Source organism: Pieris brassicae, chromosome 11 (genome assembly GCF_905147105.1).
Source record: "Pieris brassicae chromosome 11, ilPieBrab1.1, whole genome shotgun sequence".
Lineage (NCBI taxonomy): Eukaryota > Metazoa > Arthropoda > Insecta > Lepidoptera > Pieridae > Pieris > Pieris brassicae.
In genome coordinates, this window is record NC_059675.1 from 1,383,652 (window position 1) to 1,410,496 (window position 26,845).

At 33.2% G+C, this 26,845-nt stretch overlaps 1 protein-coding gene across 1 annotated transcript; it reads left to right on the forward strand.

The window, feature by feature from the left end:
- Positions 1-304: 304 nt before the first annotated feature.
- LOC123716374 lies at positions 305-25,146 on the forward strand. Its single transcript, XM_045672085.1, has 5 exons — positions 305-645; positions 16,701-16,907; positions 18,251-18,362; positions 19,807-19,911; positions 23,807-25,146. Exons 1-5 carry the CDS (start codon positions 432-434, stop codon positions 23,982-23,984), a joined length of 816 nt encoding a protein of 271 aa, XP_045528041.1. The 5' UTR covers positions 305-431; the 3' UTR covers positions 23,985-25,146.
- Positions 25,147-26,845: the final 1,699 nt, after the last annotated feature.

Here is a 26,845-nt window from a genome sequence, read left to right on the forward strand (position 1 = left end):
TCTCACGATGTTTTCCTACACGGTTCAAGCTATTGTTAAATGCGCACATAGCCGGTGATCGAACCTACAACCTCAGGGATGAGAGTCGCACGCTGAAGCCATACTGCTCTCAAATTTGATAATGACATACAATGTTTTTTAATGTTTTTTTTTTAATAAATTATATAGTTCTCCTCCTTCTAGTATTTATTTGATTTATTCAAAGATAGAGTCATGGATCACACCATACACAACCCTTCACTGAATCCTTTTGCCCTTGATTTCTTGCTCAGCGGGCGTAAAGCGGTTAGTTGTTTTTAAACTACCGGTCGAGTTGCGCGCGCAACACAACAAAACACAATCTCGACGCGAACGCACGAATGTCACCAAAAATCGCGCGGGAAACCGCGGAGTACCGATTTTTTGACAATTGACGAACACAATTCCCTACAATGCGGCTGTTAATAGTGTTATGCTTTTGTGCCAGTGCGGTGTACGACGCTTCGGGGCAAGACATTGAAGCTATGAAAAATATGCCCAAATATGACGCTCGATATGATTATTTAGATGTAGATGCACTTTTTAATAGTAAGAGACTAGTCAGAAATTACGTTGAGTGTATAATTAATGGACTAAGGTGCACACCTGAAGGAAAAGCTTTGAAAAGTGAGTAATTATTTATAATGGATAGTTGAACTTTTTAAATTAATTACAAAATATAAAATTAACAATTTGTTTAAGATGCAATGAGATAAAACTCCGTCAATAACAAGCTATCAACGCGAGCTACTCTAATTAATTTTTTGTTCGACCGCTATTATATTTAAGTGAAGGTCAAACATGCATAATAAAACTTTTAACATAATATTAAATACGTTAAGCAACTGTAGTGATTCTTGAAATTAGCTTAGACAGTTCATGGTGGTGACCAAAAACCGAAAATAATATGAAACCCAGTATGAAACTCATTGTGACGGACCTTCGTCATCTGCATTTTTTTTTTCTGAACCATATGATTCATTTGTTTTGAAACTAAATTATTTTCCCGTTATTACCGTCTTGTTGTCAAAGAGATGACAGAATCTTTCAAACCAATTATCGTCCTGAGCCTAATAGCTTAAAAAGATATTCAATCCCGTACTAGGTCAAATGCAATACATTATCGACATACGAAATTTATAAGAATCGACTTTACGATCGCACACAGTAACGTTAATTAGAGCAAAGGTTTGACAGTATTATTTTTCAGTATTACAAGTTTATTCTTGGTTCTGTGGGCTGAGCTCCTTGTCGAGCTTAGAGTTTTCGTGCTTGTGATGTATTTAATAAAAAAAATACATGGCAAGGTCAGTAATTCGGCAGTACTACAGTGCCTTATCTTCAATGTGCCTGATGGATACGTCAGAGATGACTTCTTCCGGTGTTACTTCATTCTCGCAGCTGCTGAACTTCTGAAAAGGCCACATATGTGTCGCTATATAACTTTAGTAAACGTATTACATAGGGTAACGGACTTTTTTTATTGTCCGCTTAGTGAACTGACCAAAGTTCTATTATTTGTTAGTGCCTATATTAATTAGTTAAATTTTGTGTTTTTTTTCATTATGTAATTTTACTTTTCCTAATTTATTTTTTATTTCGCATGTGATATTTTTATTGGTTATGCATTAAGGGTCACCTGTTGGGACAGGATTATGTTTTTTATAAAAAAAGGTGGGAGCTGGAGACGTGGTCTGTGCTCAATAATCTCTAATATTAATAAACCTTTACACTAAGAATTTATTACTACTGGTCCTTTATTTATCTCGTGGCACACGTTCTTATTTCATTTCATTTCCATGAAGATTCCGTTGTTTGTTTCCCCTGATAGTATTCCCGGCCAAATTTCTAGTAATCTTAAATCCATTTTTACCGATGATGTGCGATTATCTTATAATTTTAATAAACAGTACATCGCATACTGTTCTCTAGCAATTAGCCTCATTCGATAAATCATGTAAGAAGGATATCTTCTTCTTCTTTTAGTGCCTCTCCATTACTTGAGGTTGGCTGTGAGTCTCTTGAAGCGTGTCATGTCCTGTGCCTGATACAGCAACTTATCCGCAGTCGCAAAACCCGTCTACTTCCAAACGTAGAGAAGGCATGATTTCTTCCTACTACCAACACGCCCTTTAAACTGGATTATACCCATAATAATTCGTTCAAGGAGGTGGTAGTGGTCATGGCACATTTCATGGCGCAGGTGCGCAACTATCCGTTTGTTTAATGTTCTGCATAAGTTTCTTCGACATTCCAACTCGTCGAACCTTCTCGTTACAGACCTTCTTATACGAAATTATAGAAAATAAGTTTATTAAATTATATTTCTATAAATCAAGCGATGGCCGAGCATTACACGAGTCCTTGCCTACCTTATAGGGTCTCGAAGGTTGGAGGAAATATTCTGCTGTCAATATTAATACTGATAAGAACAGTCAATACCAGTTTTAATTCACATTCACGTGAATTATACTTAACTCAGTCGAGTTTATGTTCCTCGAGCGTGTTCAAGTGGCTTGAATAACTGCTGTGCATCGGCAGACTTTCTATATGAACATTTAGTATTCTCTCGAACGTTGAAGGAATACCTTAGACCTTTAAATCAACAGCATGTGTCAGTCACAAAAGGCTGATTACCTAGCGCCAATGATTTTATTATATTCCTTGATGTTCTGTAAACCTGTTTCACCGAGAATAAATTCCAGGTTCTTCGTATATTACGCAACGGTAGTCAATAGTGGCGGTCAAAGTGTGTCGTAAATTATATTTAAGCCACAACACAAATTTTTAATTATATTACTAAGATCTTACTGCAAATCAATATGACTTGATTAACATATAACCATAAATAATTGAAACTGATATAATATAATACGTATACTTATCTTGGCGGACCCCTTGCAACTTCTTCAATGCAAAGAGTTATCTCGTAAGTTGTGTGCTGATGATTTTTTTTTTAATATAAAATAGGGGGCAAACGGGTAGGAGGCTCACCTGATGTTAAGTGTTACCGCCGCCCATGGACACTCTCAATGCCAGAGGGCTCGCGAGTGCGTTGCCGGCCTTTTAAGAATTTGTACGATCTTTTCTTGAAGGACCCTAAGTCGAATTGGTTCGGAAATACTGAGCAAGTTACATCGATCTGGTCAGCGCTGCGCCTTCCTAGTATCTCATCTCTTAACACATGTATATCCTATCAATACCATATTTCCATAAGTATCTGATTGTCTTTATTTTCACATACATTTAGAATTAAAAAAAGATAGGTTTCTTTATTTACGCCACATTAGCTGCTAGTAAAACAAAAGAATGCGTTATATCTGGATAAGATCTCTATGTCAAGATCCTAAAGGCGTTTGACGTACTAGACTCTATACTGAATGAATAATTAATAACGAGCTAGATCCAAAAGTAGTTCACAAATGTGCTCTAAGTATCCTCAATGAAGTAGATGGTGGTATCTGTCGTAGTGTCAAAGTCAAAGTCAAAACTCATTTATTCATATAGGTAACACAATGTACACTTATGAACGTCAATAAAAAATAAATATACATTAAATACTTCTAATTTTACATTTACTGCAAGTTCTCAAATCAAAGGCGTAGAACGGAAAAGAAGAACTGGCAATAAATTCTCCGCCACTCTTTTTAATCGCCAAGTTTTTTTTTTATTTTACAACGTTTGTAAGGAGCTGCAACCATCACACCGTGTTCCACATGACATCAGCAATTGTCAGGCATGGTTAAATGGGAGCATGCACTTACATTCTCGTGCTTAATACAGCCAAGTAAGACGGATTATAAACTATTTTCATTATTAGAATATTTTCTTCACTGCTTTCATTTGATTTAATTGCTTCTACTCGTATTACGGAGACCAATTGGCATAAATTAAACTAATTAGATATTTACGTAACAAATTATTAATGTTATAAAAGCACGATAATTAACTTGATTACAATGATCAAGTAATCGATTTACGAAATGCGTGTAAGATATGTATATACTATTCTATTTTTATATAGATAGATACTTTTTTGTATATTTCAGATACAAATATAACAGGAATAAAAAATACTTACAGTGTTAAATTAATTCACTATGTCTAGTTTACAACATCTAAACTATGTTAAAACAAATCTAGTAATGTATGTTTATGGTCTATAGTTCTCTTTTACACCACAATCTATGGGCCCGTTAAACCCAGAAGGAGTTGAACAACACGTTTAGGTTGTCCAGATTCTTCAGTGCCGAGACCCGATCTGTCTCCTTTAAAGCCATCATTAGGAAAAGAGTGATGCAAAAGCCTTGATGCATCGTGTTAGGTATTGCACCAAATGGTATCCTGAATGCATTGAAACGCAACAAAATTATCTTTAAAAATCCATGCCCTACTAAAGGTGTGTTTGCCCTACTAATTAGCAACATAGAGAGTACTGTTACTCTAACTAAAACTACATATTGATGTAATCTGAAATAAATAATTATTATTAAAACAATTGGTAATGGTACTTTAGATCAGTTTAACAGGACATAAATCTAGTCTGAGCATCTTTAAGTAAACCCACGTACTCCACGGATGAAGTCCGAAAACCTATGCCGTTTTGGCTAAAAACCAATTATTTTGTATCGCATACAGTATTTAGCCTACAATTACGCAAATAATGTTTCACACATAGATAATTCGACGTAACGATTTATCAATTCATCCGTAACCAGTTCACAAAACCACTCGTTGAATGTAAAATACTGGTTTCACATCAAAACATTTGATTTGTGAAAGTTACACCTTTCTTTATGACATCGTGTTATGCAATTCTTTTGGGATGTTAACAACTTACAAGAAAGTTGTATGTTTAATATTTTTCCACTTGCAAAGAGGCACGAAAAATTCAGCAAATTACATATAATAATTCAGTAGCGTTTAGAACCCTTATTTGCTTCAGATTTCATTAGTTTCTTTGATCATTTTTATTTCATATAACTACAAGTAGTGCAATCAGCCTTCTGACACATTTCATAGATTTTTGGATTTGAGCCATTCACCATACGAACGAGTGTTACATGCGCAATGATAGAAATTCCATTGATGTACAACCAGGGAACCAAATCTCTAGGATAATAGCAGCAATAATAATAAAAACATATTGTACGCAAACATGGCATTATTAATATGATAAATTATACATACTGGCCATTTCCTAAAACGTTTTGAGTCAATATTTATCGATTTCCGGGAGCCGTCGGCTACTGTTCAGGCGTGTTTTATTGTCCATAGGAATAAATTAATATAATTTTAATCTTTATATATAACTTTTAATTGGTTATTAAAATATTGTATTTGTGTAATTACGTTAAATGTATAAGAATCAACGTGTCATACTATTCGTGTCAATAAGCAGTGTTGGCCTAGTGGCTTAAGCGAGCGACTCTCATCCCTGAGGTAGTAGGTTCGATCCCGGCTGTGCACCAATGGAATGTCATTGCGTATAACATTTGCTCGAACCGTAAAGAAAAACTTCGTAGGAAACCGGTTTGCTTTAGACCCAAAAAGTCGACGTATGTATCAGGCAAAGGAAGCTATTAGGATATATATATTTATATAGGATTTACAAATAATCATGAGACAGGTTAAAAAGGTTGCAGTGCGACTGATTTATTTATAAGCATCAAAGGTTAAAACAATTAACGTCAGCATTTGCTATGTCCGGGACTTTTAAGTGCAAATAAAAATAATTTCGTGGAATTAATAACTTTGTTATTAATTTAAATTGAAATCTACAGCTTAACAGCGATATTTTAAATTTTATAACTCGTTTTTAGCAGTAGCGGTCAAAGTACGAAAGTGCTACCAATGCACTTCCGCAGATATTATTAAATAAGTATGTTCAAAATGGAAAGTTAACTTTGCGTAACGCTGGTCGTTAGTGAGTACTTTGTAAGTGAATTTTTTGAATTAGGTTGTTTTCTGTATTATTTTGTAGACACAATTGAGCCGTCAACGGGAAGATACATTGTTATATTATACGCCTAACCATGCGCTAATAGGAAACGAACATACGTCGTTAGAAAGTATTCGCGTGGTTATCTAAAACTACACGACATGTTGAAAATCCTTGTATGAATTAGCTCAACTAAAGACAATCAAGGTAACGAATTATCACCTCAATCTTACACCTAAATATTTATAAATTAATAATTCTATATTTACTACCTACTTAAGGTTAATAACCGTATATAAAAATCAGATGTTAATTTGTAGTCTATGCTTAAAATAATGTATTATATATATTAATGTATTGTATACCTACAATTACGGAACATACCCCATACGCAGTTGGAAAAGGCTGGTTTAATTTATTTATTTTACAATGAAATGTTGTAATGTTTACAAATCTACAAATAGTATCTAGTTGTTGAAACAAAAAATATTCCTTTATAATTGAATTGTATTATTTATTACGCTTTTACATTTCATTAAATGTTTATTATACAATTAATTACTGAAATAATCGGCCAACGTTATTTTTCATTTATGATACGTTCTTCAATGTTCATCAAATTTGACTCATTATTATATCTATAAAGAAGTTTATTTAAACAGTATTATTATATGAAACACTATTTATAGTAATTATTTTATCGTTAAGTAATTGTGGTTGCTTTTCTTCGGGTTTTAGTATCATTAATTTCCAACATACAGTATCTATATATTTACAAAATTAAATAACAACCAATAATAATAACTTGCCTATCTTATGTAATTTAATACATTTGGTTTCCTGGAAGAGATCGCTCGTAAGCGATAAGGCCGCTAGTTGCCCTACTTTTGATTGAATTATGTTCAGTTTTTTTTGTTTTATGTTGTAGTATAACGAAGTGTAATTAAATAAAAAATAAATAATAATGATTAGTAAGGCTTAGAAAAAATTTAGAAGATCGATCTTCTATAACTTCTTTGATAGAAGAATACATATTTAAATTAACACAAGATATTAATATAATTTCAGCTGTGGCCAGGACAGGGCCTTAGTAATAAACAAAAAGACCACAAACACATGTAATGCTAAAAAGTCTGTTAAAAGTAAATACTGTAGAGGTATTGTTCGTAACTTTCTTTAAAATTTCACTTTCAATAAACACTATACTTATATACACTGTTATATGTATGTCGCTGCCAACCAGCTTAATAAGCCGTTCAATCAACAGCCTAGACTCTTAACTAAACAGCGCCGTTTAACTAGCAGCCTGAAAGATATTCAGCCATTTCATAAAACAGCTAGGCAAATGACTTGGATCGATGACGTTTCATTACTTACTTGGCCTATTGACTGCATATTTCAAATCAGTTCCACTTTCTGTCACTTTCAAAGTCGAAACGAAACTCTTCAAATTGTCAATACGGCGCCGACAAACACGTCGAAAATCAACAAGTACAATGGAAGAGTGTACTGACAATAATAATGAGAACTTAGCTGTGACTGACTCAGCCAATTTAATTTTAAAGAAATATTCTTTATGTCAGATGTTTCATGTCTTATTTCTGCTACAAGGTCATTCTATCGCACGAATGGCCTAAGGCCTTTAGTAATATTGTTACAAACGCTACGGCTGAATATCTTTCAGGCTGATAGATAAACGGAGCTGTGGAGTTAAAATGCTAGGCTGTTAATTGAACGGCTTATTAAGCTAATTGCCTGCGACGTGTATACAACATGGACACTGATTCCATGGTTGTTTGGTTGTACCTACGTTGTAATGTTATGTTATAATATTTCAGTATGATGTCCCATTTAGTTGTAGAAGGACGTGTGCTAAATTTCGCTGTTTGTCGACAAATTTTCGGAAATATAATGTTATATGGTTTAGTTTTGGAACAGATGAATCCATAGATTTTGAGATACTCTATATATGGCGTAATTCGTATACGCAATCTGAATTTTTCATTTTAGTAGTCTGTATATTTTAAGTTTGATAGTGGACAAAAAACACATTACTGTCACTGTAACATGATTTTTTTTTATCTTTAAAAATATCTCACCTATAAATATGTATTGTTCTAGTTTATGTGGCCTAGTTTTTCAATTGTTAGTCTATTGAATATGGATGAAATTTTTACGATAAAATCTATGGGTTGCAACATTTCAACCTACATTGCGTTATAGATATAGTATTCTGTACAGCTTAAACTAAAATGGCTGACATTGATGAAGAAAAAGTCTGTCACTCATAATTGACAGAGATATTGATCATATTTGTTTTTTACTTTTACGAATGTATAAAATATGAAACCTTAATAAAGTTTGATGAAGTCGAGAAAAAAATAAGTACCAATTCTTAAATATCCGCAACGTTCTCATAAGCCCACTGGCATTGAGAGTGTCCGTGGATAGCGGACTTAACATCAGGTGAGCCTCCTGCCCATTTGCCCCTGTTCTATAAAAAAAAAGTTTGTCACCAACTAAAGCTGGAACGTGTTAAAGGTACGGTCTACGGTGTCAATAGAGGCTTGAAGATTCGAAACTTAATATGCATATTGTATGCTTCGAACTTAGCGATTAGTGTAGTGTAATTTATCACATATCATCATAAATTATTTGTAATTTAATTAATCACTTTAACATATTATCTGATAACGTTCATAAGTGTACACGGTTACCTATATGAATAAAGTTTATGAAACATATGAAGTTATGATTGTGTAACTAGAATTTTTATTAACGTGAGCAGAAAGAAACATTAAAAAACTAAATCCATGCCTAACTCTGGGTTATGCTAAGCTTGGATCGTGCTGAGTTTATTTTAGTAACACGACATATTCGTTGAATGCTTTAGCTTGACAGGTTGACATTCGGATGACATTTCTCTAAATTCCAAGAGTGTCAGTGGGACTAAAACATAATGTTATCTACTTCGAAATATTTTAAACAAAATAATTTTAAATCTGTTAATTAAATAATCATATTTTTTTTTATATTTTTGTCCATTGATTTTAATATTTCCTCCATGTATCCTTGGTTTTCCATTGTTTACAGTTAAAAAAAAGTTAATTTAAAAACAAACATTATATTATGATGCGAAACCATTCTCACGGAAGTACAAGGATTACCATTGCAAAGCTCTCGACTACGTGACCGAACAGTGACATAAATAACTTAAATTCCTCAAATTTTTTAAATCTCTTAAGTTAAGAAACAATACGCTTCGTGCCACTTCAGAAAGCAGACGATAGGAGAAACCTTGAGTTATCTTAGTATTCTATATTTACGAAGTCGCGAACATTAGTTTATGAAATAATATAAAATTAATACATGGAAATACAGATATAAGTATAGTTACTGCTCGACATGAAATGCGTGCTACAGTACATATGTACTTTTAGCGTGTGTCCTAAAACATTCCTTTTCATTGGAATGTCGCTGTCAGCCGAGTTTTCTATAGCTCTTAGCCGCTTGTCAAATCAAACAACTGCTTTTATTATAAATTTAAATACACCGATTTTTTAAATATTATTCTACTACTACTACGTACTGACAAAATACTTATTCGAAATTCTTTAATTTATTTAACTTTTAACGTTTCTGCGTTAACAAAATAAAATAGTTTTAACTACAAAGACTTGTATAGTATTGTATATAGTTAAAACTTTTTTTTGTGATAATTACAACGTTCCTTTTAAGGTGTAGAATTTATTTTCTATTAATTTAATTTCCAATCTTAATAAATGTTGAATATACAGTTTAGATCTGTTTGTTGTTTTTTCACTCGATATCCTGACTTCCACGGGAAAAGACCTCCTCCAGGTGTTTTCAAATATCCCTCTATTTACCTATCCTTGGTTTTCTTTCTCCATTCGCTTTCTGCTAACGCGTCTACATCTTCTATGCAACTTTTTTTAGGTTCAGATAAATATGTGTTAAATACTTTATCGACACGAATTCTTCCACCTTTGGAGTGGAATAGGAAATGACAACTAAATGTCAATATCGCCGGTTACTCACCCTAGAATCTGATTGACACTTTGTCATAAAAGGTTTGTAGGTCATTAACTGTTACATGCTTTTGTATGGTTGACTATCGTTTATGGTTTCGTGCCGAATGTCAATGGCATATAACAATATAATCTTAGAAATGTAATACAATGTCTCCGAAGCTGATTTTATAGAAAGGTTCATACTAATAGAAACTCAAGTTTAACAGTATAAATGCTCTAGGTACAACTGCACTACTGTGTTTCATCGATTTCACTTATAAAACAATTATAATGTTTACATGAAAATGCTTTTAATTGAGTCCACAAAGGGAGTCGAAAGTTGACTACGTATAAGTAACTTATTTTTAGGATAGAGGCGAGCTAGTTTGTCAACAGATGTTTTTTTCAACGGTGTACTATTACTATCGAATCTACTAAGAAAGTTTAAATGCAATAATTATTCTTAAGACGAAATAGTGTTTAGACATTTAATCTGATTATAAATACATAACAGTAGATTAAGCGAGTTTGATGCCTTACCTTGAACTTGTCTGTGGACCTTAATGACTTACATATTTTCTATAGTATGGTCTTCCATAACGGTTATGTATTTTATGATTCGATTAGTCTATAGTAAACTGTTTTGTAAATGTAACTGGTTGATGTCAACAATTTTTTTCTTACTACATTTAAACAAAGACTTAAATAATTTACTGAAGTTTTTATATCAATTTTGGCCAGTTTTATCACCGTCGTTACGAAAGAGATTTTTAAGACTATTCTAGATTTTGTGATAACTCTTAAATTAACGTCGATTCAAGGCCGTTTTTTTAACGTTGAATAAAATCTTACGAAATTTTGGGCAATTATAAACATACAAATACAGTTCATAAGTTTTCGTAGAAATAGTTTTTAAGAGGCTTACAACAGCTTAAAGACACACAGAACTAACTCCAACCTGGTCCCTGTCACATGAAGACAAAACGTCTGTAAGACTGTGGTAACACAACTTTTTAGGTTTGTTGTCATGATGGGGCTGCTCTTTTAAATTTAGTGTTTAAATTAATTATGTTGCTAGCAATAAAATTGTATAATAAAGTTAAAAAAATATTGGTATTTATAGAAAATACTAAAAAAAATATTGAATAGACATCGCCACAAACATTTACTTCTGTGGTGAGCCACAACCTTGTAGCCTTGCTATATGTTTCATTGCTTAATGGTGTGTTTTAAAATTGGTAGATTTAAGATAACTGTGTATATGTAGACACTTAATGATTTTAGCCTAATCCTGCCAGTGCGTATATGAACAATTGTTTTATGCGCATTTAACACTTGATTAGACAGTAAATATCATAAGGAAACTGGCATGAGTTTCGATTCAATAACAAGGTTTATCGCAAAATACGTCCCGTAGGTACACACGGGTCAAACGATTTTGATATACATCATACCGAGTCTGGCCTCTTGACCCTTTGACAACCCTTTGACAGTAAAATAACCTGTTATGTCACCAGGGCAATTAGTCAACTTCCTTCTTAGTAGTGCCGAGCTGTTACAAACATTGTATATAACAAACAACTTGGCAATTAAAGAGTGGCGGAATGTTCATTGCCAGTTCTTCTCTCCCGTTCTACGCCCTTGATTTGAGAACTGGCAGTAAATGTAATGAAGCATTAAATATGTATTTCTCTTTGACGTTCATAAGTGTACCTAAATGAATTGCTTTCGGGCTTCAGCCTAATGGTGTAGTAACCCAGTGTCTCATAGAAAACCGGGATGAAGTCATGCCAAGGTTTACCTTATTTTACTTGCATTTCGTACGGTGAGTGAGATTCCCGGAGCATCCCACCTTCCGTCCCTAAAAATATGAAGATGCAAATAAAGCAGAGACTACCCCAGACCAAATGACCCCCCCCCCCCTCACCGTGATGATCAGCACCCGGTGGTGGACGCACAGGCTACCCCTCGTATACTGGTAGGGGCAACCCTGCGTTCTATGATTACTATAACTACTACTAACATCGTAAAAGAAAATTAAACATAAATAAAATGAAACGAGAAGAAAACTATCGGAGTAGCAAATTAAATCTATTTTTAAAACCCAGGCTGGGTTTTACGCCAATAGATTAGCCTTGTATGGATCCGTAACGATTACCATAGTAGACATAGATTCTTTGTTAATAATATCTTATGTTAAACACATTTTTAACTAACTTTATTAATGCTTTTGGCGTTTTCTTTTGTTTATATAAGATTTTACAATTTTTTTTATATTTGATCAATGTCTCTATAAGATCTAACCACAAAAAAATCATTTCATTTTACGATCTCATTGTCATGCATAGAACGCAACAATTACTCAGACTTAAGAGAAAATTTAAGTTAGTCATAGTTTGTTTATTTACAAGTTTACTAATTTAAAAACGATTTATAGACATAAGTTATGTATGGGACAGTATAACTCATTCAAAAGACTTATAATAACAATCAAATGTACAGTATTTACAATTTCCTTAGCCTAGATAGTAATAATAAAAAGAAACTCAAAATATATTCAAAAAGTTTGGTTCCTGTGGCAGTGTATTTTTACCGTACACATTTCCTCGCTTATTGCGCTACTTATTCGATGAGCTAGATAAGCACCAGCTCTGGGGTCACCAGTACTATCTACCAGGTGCCAACCTTAATCTTTAATTAGCGTCTGTGCACTTGTTAATAAATATACTAACACTATCGGACCCTACAGACGTTGAACTGTCTTAACTATGAATATTGATTTCGAATTGGTATAATTAACTAAAAATGCTTTATTATATACAAAATACTTTGTTTGTTTTTCTGGGGCGTATATAAATAGTTTTGTTGGTATTCCGACGCGACATATAGCCTATATAGACATATATATGAGAAAAACATGGATGTTCAAGATTAATGCCACAAATAATTAGCGAATGTAATTATTTTATATGTATTTTATCAATATAATAACTCCGATCGAAGCATTATTTTTAATGATTACTTAATACTGTGGTTAGGTATTCCTTAATTGTCTAATTTCCGCTATTTTCTTAATTTTTTCACCTTTACCTGACAACAAAAGCAACAAAAAAATTATTAGCGAAATCGGTCCAACCGTTCACGCGTGATGCCGTGACCAAGGGAAATAGGGATTCATATATATATATATATATATTATTTACATGACTCTTGCTCACCACGATTTATGTAAAGCGATTTATAGACTTAATTGTTCCAAATTAAATAACAAAACTACGACTTAGTTGCCTTCAAGAAAAGAGCTTACCAATTGGTAAAGACCGACAACGCAATTGCGAGCCTTTTGGAAATGACCATGGGTGGTATCTACTTAACATTAGATGAGCCTACTACCCATTTGCCACCTGTTAAAAAGTAATGAGTAGAAGTCTACTTAAGTTCAAAAGTTTCTACTTATGGATCTACTTCTACTACAGAATCGAATGTAGAACAAATGTATTGTTGGCGTTTATTAGATGCTCTGTACCTCGTTTTAATCCTTATTATTAAAACATGTATTTCCGTCCCACAATCATACGTGCACTCACACATACACGAGGCGACAATCATTTGTATATGTTTATATGCCCTGATTAGCCTATTCAACAAGGAAATTGTTAAAATTCGATGTCGCTCGCTTAACTATTATTTTATTCACAGCATACATCTTCAGAATACCAATGCAACGACGTAACATGATTTTAATGGAATTATTTGTACATTGTTTACGAAATACCATTCTGGAAATGGAAAGTCATGTGGTGTTTTGTGTATTAATGTGTCTTAAAACGCTTAAAACGGTTTTCTCACGGTATGTGTAGAGAAAATGTTGCCATAGTGTTTAATATTTTATTTTAGTTTAGTCATTTTGATTATACCTGTAATTGAATTGGAACTGTCGGTAAAGAGGCGTTTTCTTAAACGGTCTGGCATCGCTCACATTTTATGTAATTATATTTATAATTCCTAAAAAAGTATCTATTGAAGTATCGGAATATTTTCAAACTCCGCCATTTAGAGACCTAAGAAAATGTAGTGCTACATTCGCTGGTCTTGGTCTCAAATAACTGTATATGATTCGTGATTACTTCTTTTTTTTTAAATAGGCAAGTAGGTCATCAGCCGTAACCTGACACACGCCATCTTTTGGTTTCCTGACTTCCTTGGTTTATCTTCACCGTACGAGTGAGTGTTAATGCGCAAGTGGAAAAATCAGTCTACCGTACAGACGTGATGATGCATTAAATACTTGCCACAGATGCACTGGATTCCCAGGATATTTTGTTGGGCAAGAGGCACAAAACGTTCCTCTGATGAAGCTTCATAACAGTTATGTGTATCATGACCTACTCGTTCAAAAATAATATTTAATCCATAATGTTAGTGAACCTTAATTAAATATTTGGCATCAAACAAATCTGTCTCTAGAATTAAGACTTTGATTAATATAACACCTATTCTCTTAATGTAGCAAATAGAACTTGGCATTGAATCGCACTGATTCATGTGCCAATTAATGTATTCAAACTTTACTAAAATACCGTAAACGCAACGGCGATAGGACGTTTAAATCCTTAGGTATGAGGAATGAGATATTAACATTAGTCTACCATAAAAATTCTAGGCCTCAGCTGCAATAAAAGTCAATGACCGTACATAAAAAGTCATCCCACGCAGCTTCCACTAACAATGCTTACTAGTAATCATAAATCATATGCAATATTACCACAGCTTCATTAAGAACAAGATTGCAGGAGAATTACATGTTTTTTATAAATATTACAAATGTTAATCGCGATAAGAGCTATATTATTTAGAATGTGTATCAAGTTGGTCCCGCAAATGGCTCTATCATAAGCGAGACTTAACAATATGAAAAATTTAACGACGCCTTAATAATTATTTTACATGAAGAAACTCATGCATTAATAACAAGAAAAATAGTCGAAATATGTTTTGGCTGACATTTATTTCATTTGTTTTTTTTCTTTAAATATTTCTTGCAATAAAGTAGTATCTATGGTATCTGAGAACTTTTTTACAAATGGCAATTTACTGCGCTAAGGGTATGTTCGTTCATTCATTATATATCACGCCTTGTACTTGCGGCATTGTTGCGGTGATATCAAATCAGTCATACCTATTGAATAGAATTGTATTGTATAGTTGTTACAAGTTGCATCAACATCATATCAATAAAATAACTACGCGAATAGCATATATAGCGAAAAAATTAGTTCTTTATTATTATTCTTAGAGCTTTATTAATGAATCCATACAAAAATTATTTAGTAAACAATTCTTGATATGTGTTAGTATTGTATGGCGCCTTTTAGGGTAAAAGCCTCCTCTATATATTTCCATTTCTCTGTCATGGTCTTGTTTTGGTGATCTACGTTGGACAATTCATAATTTAAATTGTGACGTGAAACGCCTTTTTTGTTTTTCTCCTATTCTTCGTTTTTCATATGTAACTGAGGGTGGTGGTTGGGGACCAGCCAAACCAGGATTATTTATATTATACAGGATATTAAGGTGTTAATTGTTATTGTTTTATTTTTTGATGGCGATTTGGATTGTGATCATTCCCTTTTAGGGATTGCCGATCTCTTCACCTTTACTCTCAGATTATCATACCTTATCAAAGCGTTTTTTTTAACTTCTCTCGTCCTGGTCTTTCTTTTGCTTTAAATACTTCCATTTCAAGTTGACATCCTTGGGATAGTTTTCCGTTGCATATACATTTACATTTTGTATGTGTATACGTTCTTTATTATACAATAATTTTATACCCATTCGTTCTCTGATTATTATTAACAATAGCTAAAGGTTACTCTAAGTCTTAACGAACACTTCTCTGGATGATGATTTCGTCAAATAAAATCCCATAACATTTAAAAAACTCATCAAGAAGCAAATTATGATCGAATTCATTATGACCATTATTAAATTTATAACTCAGTTGTAACTCGCTGGTATTTGAAACCAGTTATAACAAAATATAATGTTATTTTTATAATGTCAGTTTCGGCCATTAATTATGGAATTATGTATATGATTTTTTATGTTGCAATTCAACTGTTGATATACATATATTTTTAATTTTAATTAAATTGCATACCGAATCAGTCTGTAATTGTACCAAAAAACCATATCTCATTAAAACTAATTATTATTATTTTTAATTACGTTTTTTGACATATGCGAGTCACACGCTTTAACGATAATTAAGTGTTGACTTTAAATGTTAATTCAAAGTCAGACTAGCAAAAAGTGATCAATTTTGAACTACAGGAGTCACAGTTCGCGCCAAGCCCCATCCTGCACCTTACCAATAGTTTTATAACTCAGAAAAAACATACAATTTATACTAAATGCCTCACAACATGGCTGGGCGACAATATTTCTAAGAAAATGATCAAAATTTGGCATTTCCTTAATATTTTCATCTGTCTTTGAAGATTATTTGATTCCGGGTCATATAATATATGCCTTTAATACGATCCATTATAACACGATGTCGACATCATGTCACGATTAAAAAAGAAACATTTGTTGATTTAGAACCCAGAGAAATAAAAGTGAATTTTTAATATAGAACTAAAATTAATAGTATTAAATTAAAACCTGCGTAACTGATTATTAAAATAGTTTTATACATATTTTTTCAGGGCTCCTTCCAGAAGCATTAAGGACGAAATGCGTCAGGTGCACGGAGAGACAGAAGAGAACAGCTGTGAAGATTATAAAGCGGCTGAAATACGAGTATCCTGAGGAATGGGCCAAATTAGCCTCAAAATGGGATCCCACAGGAGACTTCACCAGATATTTCGAGGTGTATCTGGCAAACGAACAATTTAATTCCATCCCTAATAGCAGTAAGTAGTTTTAACAATCATGTTATATTATGGTGAGTAATTTGTCATCAGATCATAGTCTTATCTTAGATGTTACATATATAGTGTTAAAATTACCGAGTTGTGGTACAATTACACGGAATTATTAAGTTTCTTTTAAGGTGACACCTTAATTAGACTTAAGAGGTTTTATACAAAAAAATCAACTAAATATTTTCATTATCACTTAAAAATTAAAAACATATTTTTTGTCATTACGTTTTTCCCACGATAAACACGATAATACTATGTTTACAGACATTGTTATGGTAGTTATAACGTGTTGAGATATATGATTTATAAATGCTATATGGCACGGTTTTGAATGTTTTATGCTGGGTTTTAGTCTTACATGTAATCTAATTACACAAATATATATTGTCATGTAACAACAGCAAACGGACAGGAGGCTCAGCTGATGTTAAGTTCAATGCCTGATGGCTCGCGAGTGCGTTGCTGACCATTTAAGAATTAGTACGCTCTTTTCTTGAAGGACCCTAAGTTGAATTGCTTCGGAAATACATCAGTGGGTAGTTGGTTCTAAGTACATAGTTGTGGTGCACGACAAAACCTGTCTTAAAAAGCGCTCAGTGTTGGAACGATGCGCGACGGACGCCAAGGTATATATGGGATAGATATATCTCATTGTAAAAACATAGTACTCTAAATAGACTGGAAGTTGATGCCACCAAATGTTTTCATAACGCAGCGTTAAGTATATTGAATAAAAGCGTATATTTATTACGTTAATAATGCAGCGAAGTTACTGAAATTTAATTTGCGTCCCTATTTAATAACAAATTCAACGTCCAAGCATATTGTTTTGGTAAAAATATTTGAATCGTCGAAATTACAACAGATTGATTCAATTAAGAATATTAACCAGATGTAGATACGTAATGAACAAAAAATACTACAATTTTTGCGTTAAATTGCCTGGTACAAAAACACTTGTGTAATAAAAATTGAAAAAAAACAACACGACAAGATTGACCGAATGATAAATTGTTTAAACTTTTGATTGGTATTATTATCATACAAAAAAAACGTATGTAGCACTTTACCAAAAGAGTTAAAATTTATTTAATAATTAAGTCGCAATATTGTCCTGATGATAATCTTCAGAAATATTAAATCTTGTTTGAATGAAGCTGGCTGCGTGCTCAGCATTTCTTTCACCTGAATAGTGGAAGTTACGACCCTAGTAAAGTTATACGTCTACATATTCAACCTGAGTGAGCAGAAATGTTATTCATTTCTTATATAAGGGTTTTCAGATTAGCTCAAAATAAACAATTTGAAAAACCCACTGTATCATCTTTCAGGCGTTGAGATACCGTCCGCCTCGCCGCCGCCAGCACCACCCACGGCTCCTCCAGTGACGTCACAAGTTCCCGTCACAGCACCAACTCCGCCTAGACCTCTTCTACTCAACAGGTACTTAATCAATAACCCTTTTAATTATTCTAGTATAAAGAACAATTGTTTTTACAAATATTTCTAAAATCACTTGAACAGTGCTTATCCGGAGCTGAAGATATTCGGTAGTGCGCTGATCGGTTTTAGGGAAAGCATTGTTGCCTATCTCGAACCTAATTCGCTGTTTTGCTGATGATTTTTTTTTTGTATTATATGTTTTCATTTATTCTTGAAACACTTATGTTTACTTCAATTGTCATACATACAGAAATCTTTTATAAAATATGCAGTAGATTAAGTACAATGTATGATGTAGTAAGCTTAAATAAATAAATAAACAACAGCTCTTATGCCCCGCGAGCCCAAAATAAGCGAATACAATTACTAAATTTCTGAAATGAGACCGTTGACCGTCTACACCAGAGAATGAAATTTCTTTATTGATTAATAAAAGTTTGTTCTCTCTTCCCTGTCTCTTATAGCATGGTAAGAAAAAACAAAAGACGGCTAAAAAAACTTAGCTATTTTAAATTAAAATGAAGAATATAGATATTTTTTATAAACACTAATAAACTATAATTTTGGCTCCAGTGTGGCGGCGTCAATTAGTAATCAATTTAAAATTTCCAATAAAATAGCTGTTCGGATTAAAATATTTGCATACAATTAGTAGAAAAATTAAGGAAAACGTTTTTATTCTTTATGATTTTAAATTGATTTTATATCTGTGTATTTTTAATGTTAAGATACTTTACTTACGTATCACAGAGATTATCATGAGACGTACAGTGCCTCATACATTCCTTGGCCGGTAAGAGCGTTAGTGTCATGTATATTAGTATTTCCAGTAAATGCAACTGGTTTTGGCAGTCCTCTCGTAATGTTATCCTGATAATGCCTAAAGAATTCTGAAGAGACCTAAACACATGGAAATCTGAAGGTGCAAGGTCAAGACTATACGACGGATGCATTAACACACCACAGCCAAGCTCTCCTATTTTTTTCCGAGTGCCTAAAGATGTGTGAGGTCCAGCGTTATCATGATGAAAAACCACACACCTTCTGTTGATTAATTCCGGCCGCTTTCTCTTAACTTCTTGCTTCTTCTCTTTATTCTCTTCAGTAGTTCGCAGTAGAGTTCAGAATTGATGGTCCTGCCTGGTGGTAACAGCTCTTAACGGATAATGCCCTTCCAATCCCACACACACAGTATCACCTTGTTGCGAGCTAACCCGGGTTTCGCCACAGTCAGTTATGAGCTAAGCTTATGAGTAATAAAGAATCACAAATGACATGTACATGGTACATGCACCATGCATTAGGTTTCTTTCAGTGAGTTCGTGAGGTACCCAAATATCGAGCTTTTTGTGTACCCAGTTTTTTTTCAAATGCTCCAATTTCCCACTCTTTCACTCTTGGTCGATGACTGAAGATGCTTTATTGTTTCTTGATGTACTTTCAGATTTGGTGATGACGGAGAGCTAATGGTGGGCAGTCCATCATCAGGAGTTGCTACTCAGCGCACAACATTACCGCCAATGTCCACTGTTCCTACAAGGCCAAGAAGGTAGGTTTTATAATAAAAATTTAGGAGAGCATTAGGTCTGGTGATGAATCCCAAATCTCTACCAGGATTTTATCCTTTAATGTTGAAAATATCCTTTGCCTTTGATTTTATTATAATTGAATGCCTTATTCGCAGTTCATTCAACCCAAAAACGGCGTATTTATATCTTGCTGCTATAACCAAAACGTCTCAAAATATTTCAATACATTTATATCACAAACCAGATTAAAAGATGGGTTCATTGTCTTTACAACTAAAATGTATATTTTATACACGATACTCCCTGTATCTCAATATGTTATATATCAGCTATCATCCTTATGTTGAATAATATCGCATAGCGCCGTAGCGAAGAAGTAGATAAAAGCCATAACCAAAAAAGCGTTGTGGCGATGGCGCCACAGTATAGTAATTATGACGTTAAATAATTCAACTATCTAAACGTGTGTTGTAAGGGTTAAAATTAAATTGTCACAGACAACTTAGCAGATAACATAATCCATAAATCATTGTGAAACTATAGAACTGAACAATAATTGTGATTCGCAACTTCCGTATTATCAAGGGAAAATATCTCATAGTAACAGTTTCAAAATGTATATTGCATGATATTCATTAGTTACTTGAGTTGCGCTCATATCTTTAGTGCTTAATCTAAATTAACTTTAACATACATACATATTGACGAGATAAATTAAAATGCTTAGTCCAAATACAAATATCGTCGAGATTGTTCTTTAAACATCGAAATTATGATACACCTAATAATAATGTTTGAAATTAGTCAAAGTATTTATTTATTTATCTACAATTATTTTTCCATTATAGTTTCTGTAACAATTAAAATAATGTTGATGTACGTTAATGGTATGAGCACAGTACAGTATAACACAGCATCCAAAGCAATTATATGTCTATGCAAAGGATAAGATTTCCGCGTTGTCGGGGTTTCATACAAAACCTATGTAAGTTTGCATTAAGCACCAATACGTATAATTTCAATATTAAAAATTAATTAGTTAATCTTGAAATCTCTGAAGTTGGTTTAAATTCGAAAAATGTTTAAACTTTGAAATATATAAAGTATTTATTGGTTGTAACTAGAAATAGAAATACATATGTCATTCGAATAAAAATCTTAAAATATCAAAAAAAATAACCATTACATAATAATTCTATTAAGTTATCTATATACAACATAAATTATTGTAAATGCCAACCGATTTCCTCATATTATAAACGTTTTTTTTCGCACGGCTAACTTACGTTATTCAATTTACTTATAACCTTTAATAAAAAAACTTGTTTTTTTTTAAAGTAATAATTAGTAAAATATTAACTTTTAAAAGGATCGCCATACTCCATCGTTTTTTACTTGTTTTGGGGGCATGGCAGTGCGACCTTAGAAAATCGAGCAAAAAACGTACCAACCGTACGGCCATGCAGCTATGTTTTCTCGAAGCAGTTCAGGCCATTTTTGACCACCCATAACTACCATAAAATTAGAAGCTACTAAATTAGATTTAATAACATTAATTACTGTTTCCATGCGATGGCCAAGTCAATGTATTTATTTTAAACATAAAAGACATATATACATATATATGGCCACAATAAGGTTTGTTAGGTTAGCGTAAAAGTCTTACTTAGATTTGACAACTTTTTACGTTAGGAGAACTGCGTTGCGGGATTTGTATTTTATGATTTTGATGGCATTATTTTTACTTCAAACACGCTGCAAATTCGCTTTGGAAGTCATAGACGTCGCCTATAATCAGGACACTCAGGGGGTTATAATAAAAACAATTGAAATTTGATTATGATTGTCTAATCCGTGTCGTCATTCGTCGCTTATATTAAATTTAATTCTATTCCCGTAAATGTGTTTACATTCAAGGATGATACAAACATTATTCGTACAAAACATACTAAAACATATTCTTGAGCTCGCCTCGGCGAGGGTGGTCAAGCCTCTTCCTTATTTATAATCTCTCTACCTGTTTAATTATTGCAATAATGCCATTAAATAATACTTTAGTGGCCACCATCAAACGATTGCTGAAGGATTTTGATTTTGATTGAGAATGATAACAGTATGACCGAAGCCAGTCTAGTATAATAATAATAATATAGGATGACGTAATTAATAAGCTTAATGCATTATTCAGAGTATTAAAGTCGAAGTCAGATCGTTATTGCATTCCTTATGTTCATATTTTACAGGTGACGTTTTATGATTTTGATACAATAAGGACCTTGGTTAGGCATAGCAATGTTGCGAGAAGGCATGCTTTATTATAGTGAATTCTATTCTTATATATTATTCACATCTACTGACTTATTAAAGTCCATGTGACATTTCCCGTGATAATAAAACAATAATAGTTAGCATAGTTAAGTATTAAGAATTATAGGCATTAAAACAAATTGCGAGAATTTAGAATTGTTAGATAAATATCTCAGAGCTTTGTCCGTACTTTACACAAATGACTACAAAAACAATTCAATTATAATTTGATTAATTTAATCTCAAGACATAAGAGCGTCTCTAGTTGGTGTCCGTCGATTGGCCATTTTGACCTCAGACTAAATGAGCATGTCTAGGATGTGGTAGAGCAGAGCAACCTGCTCCAAAAAACATCAAGGAGCTAAAAAGAGTCATTGCAGAAGAGTGAGATCGTAACTCTCAAAACATTATTTAAAACGTCGTGTCTTTTTTGCCGACTACTTCTGAATGTTTAGGCGTGTACATCGGTTTTAGAGAATTAATAAAATAATACCAATTCATATTTTTTTTATATATAATGGCAATAGTTTTATCTTTATGCAAGTTTCAAGTAAAACAAACATTAATTCCATTTAAATCATCCTGAGAACGTAAATTTTCTTAGGTACCAGTTTTTTTTACAAAAAAGTTTATGTCACAGTAACCACCAATTTTGTTCTTTGTATTACATAAAGGTTATTGTGAACTCTAATGGCTAAAGCGTGTTTCGTCAAAGTAAGTAATAAAAAGATAAACTCTGACGAGGATATATTTAAGAGGAAGTTTCACTCAGAATAAAATTAACGTAATAATTGTTAAAAAAATATGTAATCTGTGGTAGTCTATACATTACATTACAGACAGGTTATGTGATGTAATAGATAGTAATTAAAAACTAAAGTGGCGCTTCAACTCTCTTGTTCTGAATCCGATTCATCAATCATTTTTTTTATATATTTATAACCCTCTACTCCCCTGCCGTATTGTCCAGGGACTTTTTATACCACATTTTTTCCAAAAATAAAAACAATATAATTTAATTAATTCTACTAGTTTATTACTATTACTATATATATATTAGTACTAAATACGCCCCGGCTGCATCGGTAATATTTTTATTTACAATATTCACGGGCGAGCCGGGGCGCAATTCCTCGCAAGACCCGCTCTTTCGGTTTTGTTTGCCTCCTTTAAATATTTAATAATTTTTTCGCACGTTCCAGGCACGGTCTGTGCTTTATTAACATGTCCTATAGGCCGCCACGGTCTACAGTCATCTGCATTTGTTGCTCCAGGTCGTGCCTGGACGATGCGAATATAGGGCAGTGTAAAAGCACATGGTCTACTGTTTGCTCTTTCTATTTTTAATTTATAGACGGTAGGTTGTAGAAGGTCAGGATCAGGCTTCCGTGTCTGACACATGTCATCGATTTGGGGTTTAAGACATGCCAGTTTCCTCACAATATTTGCCTTCGCTGTATGAGCAAATGGTAATTGCGTACATAGAAGAAATTCCATTGGTGCATGTGATTTGAAGGCACGACCTCAAGTAAAGATCGTACGTTTAAGCCACTAGGCCAACAATGATGATGTAATTGACATTCCAATAAAAAAATTGTTTCGTTCCAGACCAACACCGGTAAGCTGGGCGACAACTGGCCAAGACAAGATGACGAGAATCCCGAAGACAGAAGAGCCATACACCACCGCAATCACCTTCATTGACCAGATTGGGATTAAAATCATCAGGACAACAGAACTTGTTACGGACATCTTAAAGAATACCGTTCGGGCTGTCGTCGGTTAAAGGGTACTAAACAGCAACTGTTTGTTAGCATGTTAGGTTATTGAGATTCCTTTAAATTCTGCCATTTAAAACGCCTCTTATTAGCCTTATTTATATCAATCCGCTTCACCATTAAACTAAAGAACTTACGTCTTGATTCGTCATCATAAACATTACCGACAGGGCCGCTAAAACCTCCGGCAGGGCCTGTATGCGAAACCTATATACATTGTTAATTTTGACCGAACGTACTCCAGTTTTATATTAAGACTATATTTTCCTAAATAGGTATAACTAGTTCGCTTCCGCTTGGTTATTCACGGTTCATCTAGTTCCACCATCTTAAATTAAAGACAGACAAACAAAGTAAAAAGCATAAACGTAAATAGCTCGGACGTGTACAATGAGCGCAATACATGTTTGTTATTTAAATTTGCGCCTATAGTACCTAATTACTTATCAATACTCCACTACAAAGAATCTTGTGTAAGTGTAACAAAAATTACTTCGATGTCGGCGCCCTTAGAGCCTTGACGCACACAATCGAGCGGCCCTGTTTAGAGACCAAAGAGTACTTTAGTTAAAGAGTGCAATTAGACAGATTATACTACATCTCTGTAGTTGTTATCAATAAGGGGTAAATCGTTATGAAATTAAGAGGATTTTTGTTATGTAATAATACAAATTATTTAAAACAACTTTGTTTAGAGAGCATTTGCATTTCAAAGAACCTAACCTATTATAAAACAAAAACATATAAACTCATTTTTGAGGTTATCTTCATTATTCAGATTTCGACTAAAGATTCGATCGATTCGATTCGATTCGATTCGATCGTTCCGATTCGATTCAATCTTGTCAAGTTAGTTTAAATACGTTTCGAGTGGTTTATGGAAGAAAAATAGGATTTTAAAATAAAATATCTTTACTATTGCTCGTCGGTGTCGTTTTGTGAGATTTTTAGTTAATTAAATTTGACGACTACAATTAAATGGATGTAATGTCATGACAATGTAATAATAATGCAATCTAAAATTAGGTTAGATATTAAATTATTTATATATATATTATTTGTACAAATTAAGAAATGTTATATAAAAAAAAATATTAATACATAAAACTTATTTGTGTGTAATATTTAGGCAATGTTAAGTAGCTACATTGAGAATAAAAAGTTTTATAAATCCCACCTGTCTTTTATTATCAGTACATAGAAATATTATTATATTCATTTTAAATATCACTGTTTCCGTATTTTATCGAAGTCTTACATATTAAATTTGTGGTTTTAGTAAACCCTACCCAGACTTGGGTCTATCCAGACTATACATCGAGCTATCTACTAAACCTAAGTGTCAACGAGTTGTCTGTTTTATAATCAAACTTATTTTAATACGGGTAAGTTGTTTTGCGGTGTTCTTGGGAATTTCTTTAGATAGTAAACTCCAGTGTGGCCTACACATAGGTCTTTCGAATAGGCTAAGTTCTGCAGCACTCACAGTGAAAAAGATACGTGATGTTACGGATGAGAATACAGCAAAGCTCGTTTATTTCAGCAATTTTCATAGCATCATGTCATATGGTGTTATTTTGTGGGGTAATGCAGCTGACAATAAATCAATATTTGTAGTGCAAAAGCTATAAGAGCGATCTGCGGATTATCCCCACGGGAGTCAGACCGAAGGAAGTTTAAAGAATTACATATTTTGACTTTGGCGAGTCAATACATTTATGAGAATATTTTGCATGTGCGGAAAAATATAGATACCTTTAAAAATAATTGTAGCTTCCATAATTATAGTACTCGTAATAGAGACAAAATTAGCGCATCAACCACAACGCTGCATAAAACGAGTAAAAATAAAGTGTACATTATAATAATAATCGTTTATTTACCAAGAAAGCGGTACAGTCCTTAGATCGATGAATTACAAATATTCGCACAATCAGCCATATGTAAATAGGCATGCAAATGTCATATCAATTTTTTAAATGTCAAAGTTACTTTATTTACAATCGGTGTCAAATCTATGGTCCAAATATTCGCCTATGCTATAAAGGCAACTTGCCTTTAAAAATGTAATCACCTTCCCCTTTAAAGAATAAAATGGCAGTGATCTATAACTTCTAGGAAGGTCATTGAACAGTTTCATAGCCAAGGCGTAGCAATTTTTTGCATACATCGTGGTGGAGCATACACTAACACACGCAGCATGTGTTATCTATATGAATAAATGATTTTTGACTTTGAATTATAAAATAGAGAATAGTGTTGGTCTAGTGACTTTAGAGTGCGCATTTAACATTCGCTCGAACTGTGAAGAAAAACATCAGACAACAACAGACATTGGAAGAGATACAGAAATCTGAGGCCCGGGCCTAAAAAGGTTGCAGCACCACTGATTTATTTTTTATTACAGATAACAGAGAACTCAAACTAAACTACGAATAACAAAGCGCCTTATAAGCATTGCGAGCAATATAATGCAACTATGTAGTCTTGTAAGAAGTAGTGTTTTCTTAACATACAGGAAACGACAACTCTGGATTTTTGCCCTAAAAAGGCAGGGAGGCCATAATCCATGGAAACTATTCATCCAACCGAAAGTAATGCGCCCATTAAATTCTAAACAGTGGACGTAACTAATATCAATTATAATTAACAAAAAGTATATATCAAAATAAAAATGTGTTTAAAGTAAACCGAGTAAATCTCAACAATCACTCAACTAATAAATGTGTCGATCGGCCGAGAAAAAATATTTGAGCATCAGAAATGCGACATGTAACAGGCACCGTTAATGTGTTCGAAATAAAAAAAAGATAACGAATATGTATGCATCTCGTCGAAATCGCGATCTAAGGGACTTCATATATCCGCC

Excerpts from the sequence above, each read along its gene's own strand:
- LOC123716374 (XM_045672085.1), top strand. The coding sequence starts at position 432 with ATGCGGCTGTTAATAGTGTTATGCTTTTGTGCCAGTGCGGTGTACGAC. Across the intron at positions 646-16,700 it reads TGAAGGAAAAGCTTTGAAAA|GGCTCCTTCCAGAAGCATTA; the intron begins GTGAGTAATTAT and ends ATATTTTTTCAG. Across the intron at positions 18,363-19,806 it reads AGACCTCTTCTACTCAACAG|ATTTGGTGATGACGGAGAGC; the intron begins GTACTTAATCAA and ends ATGTACTTTCAG.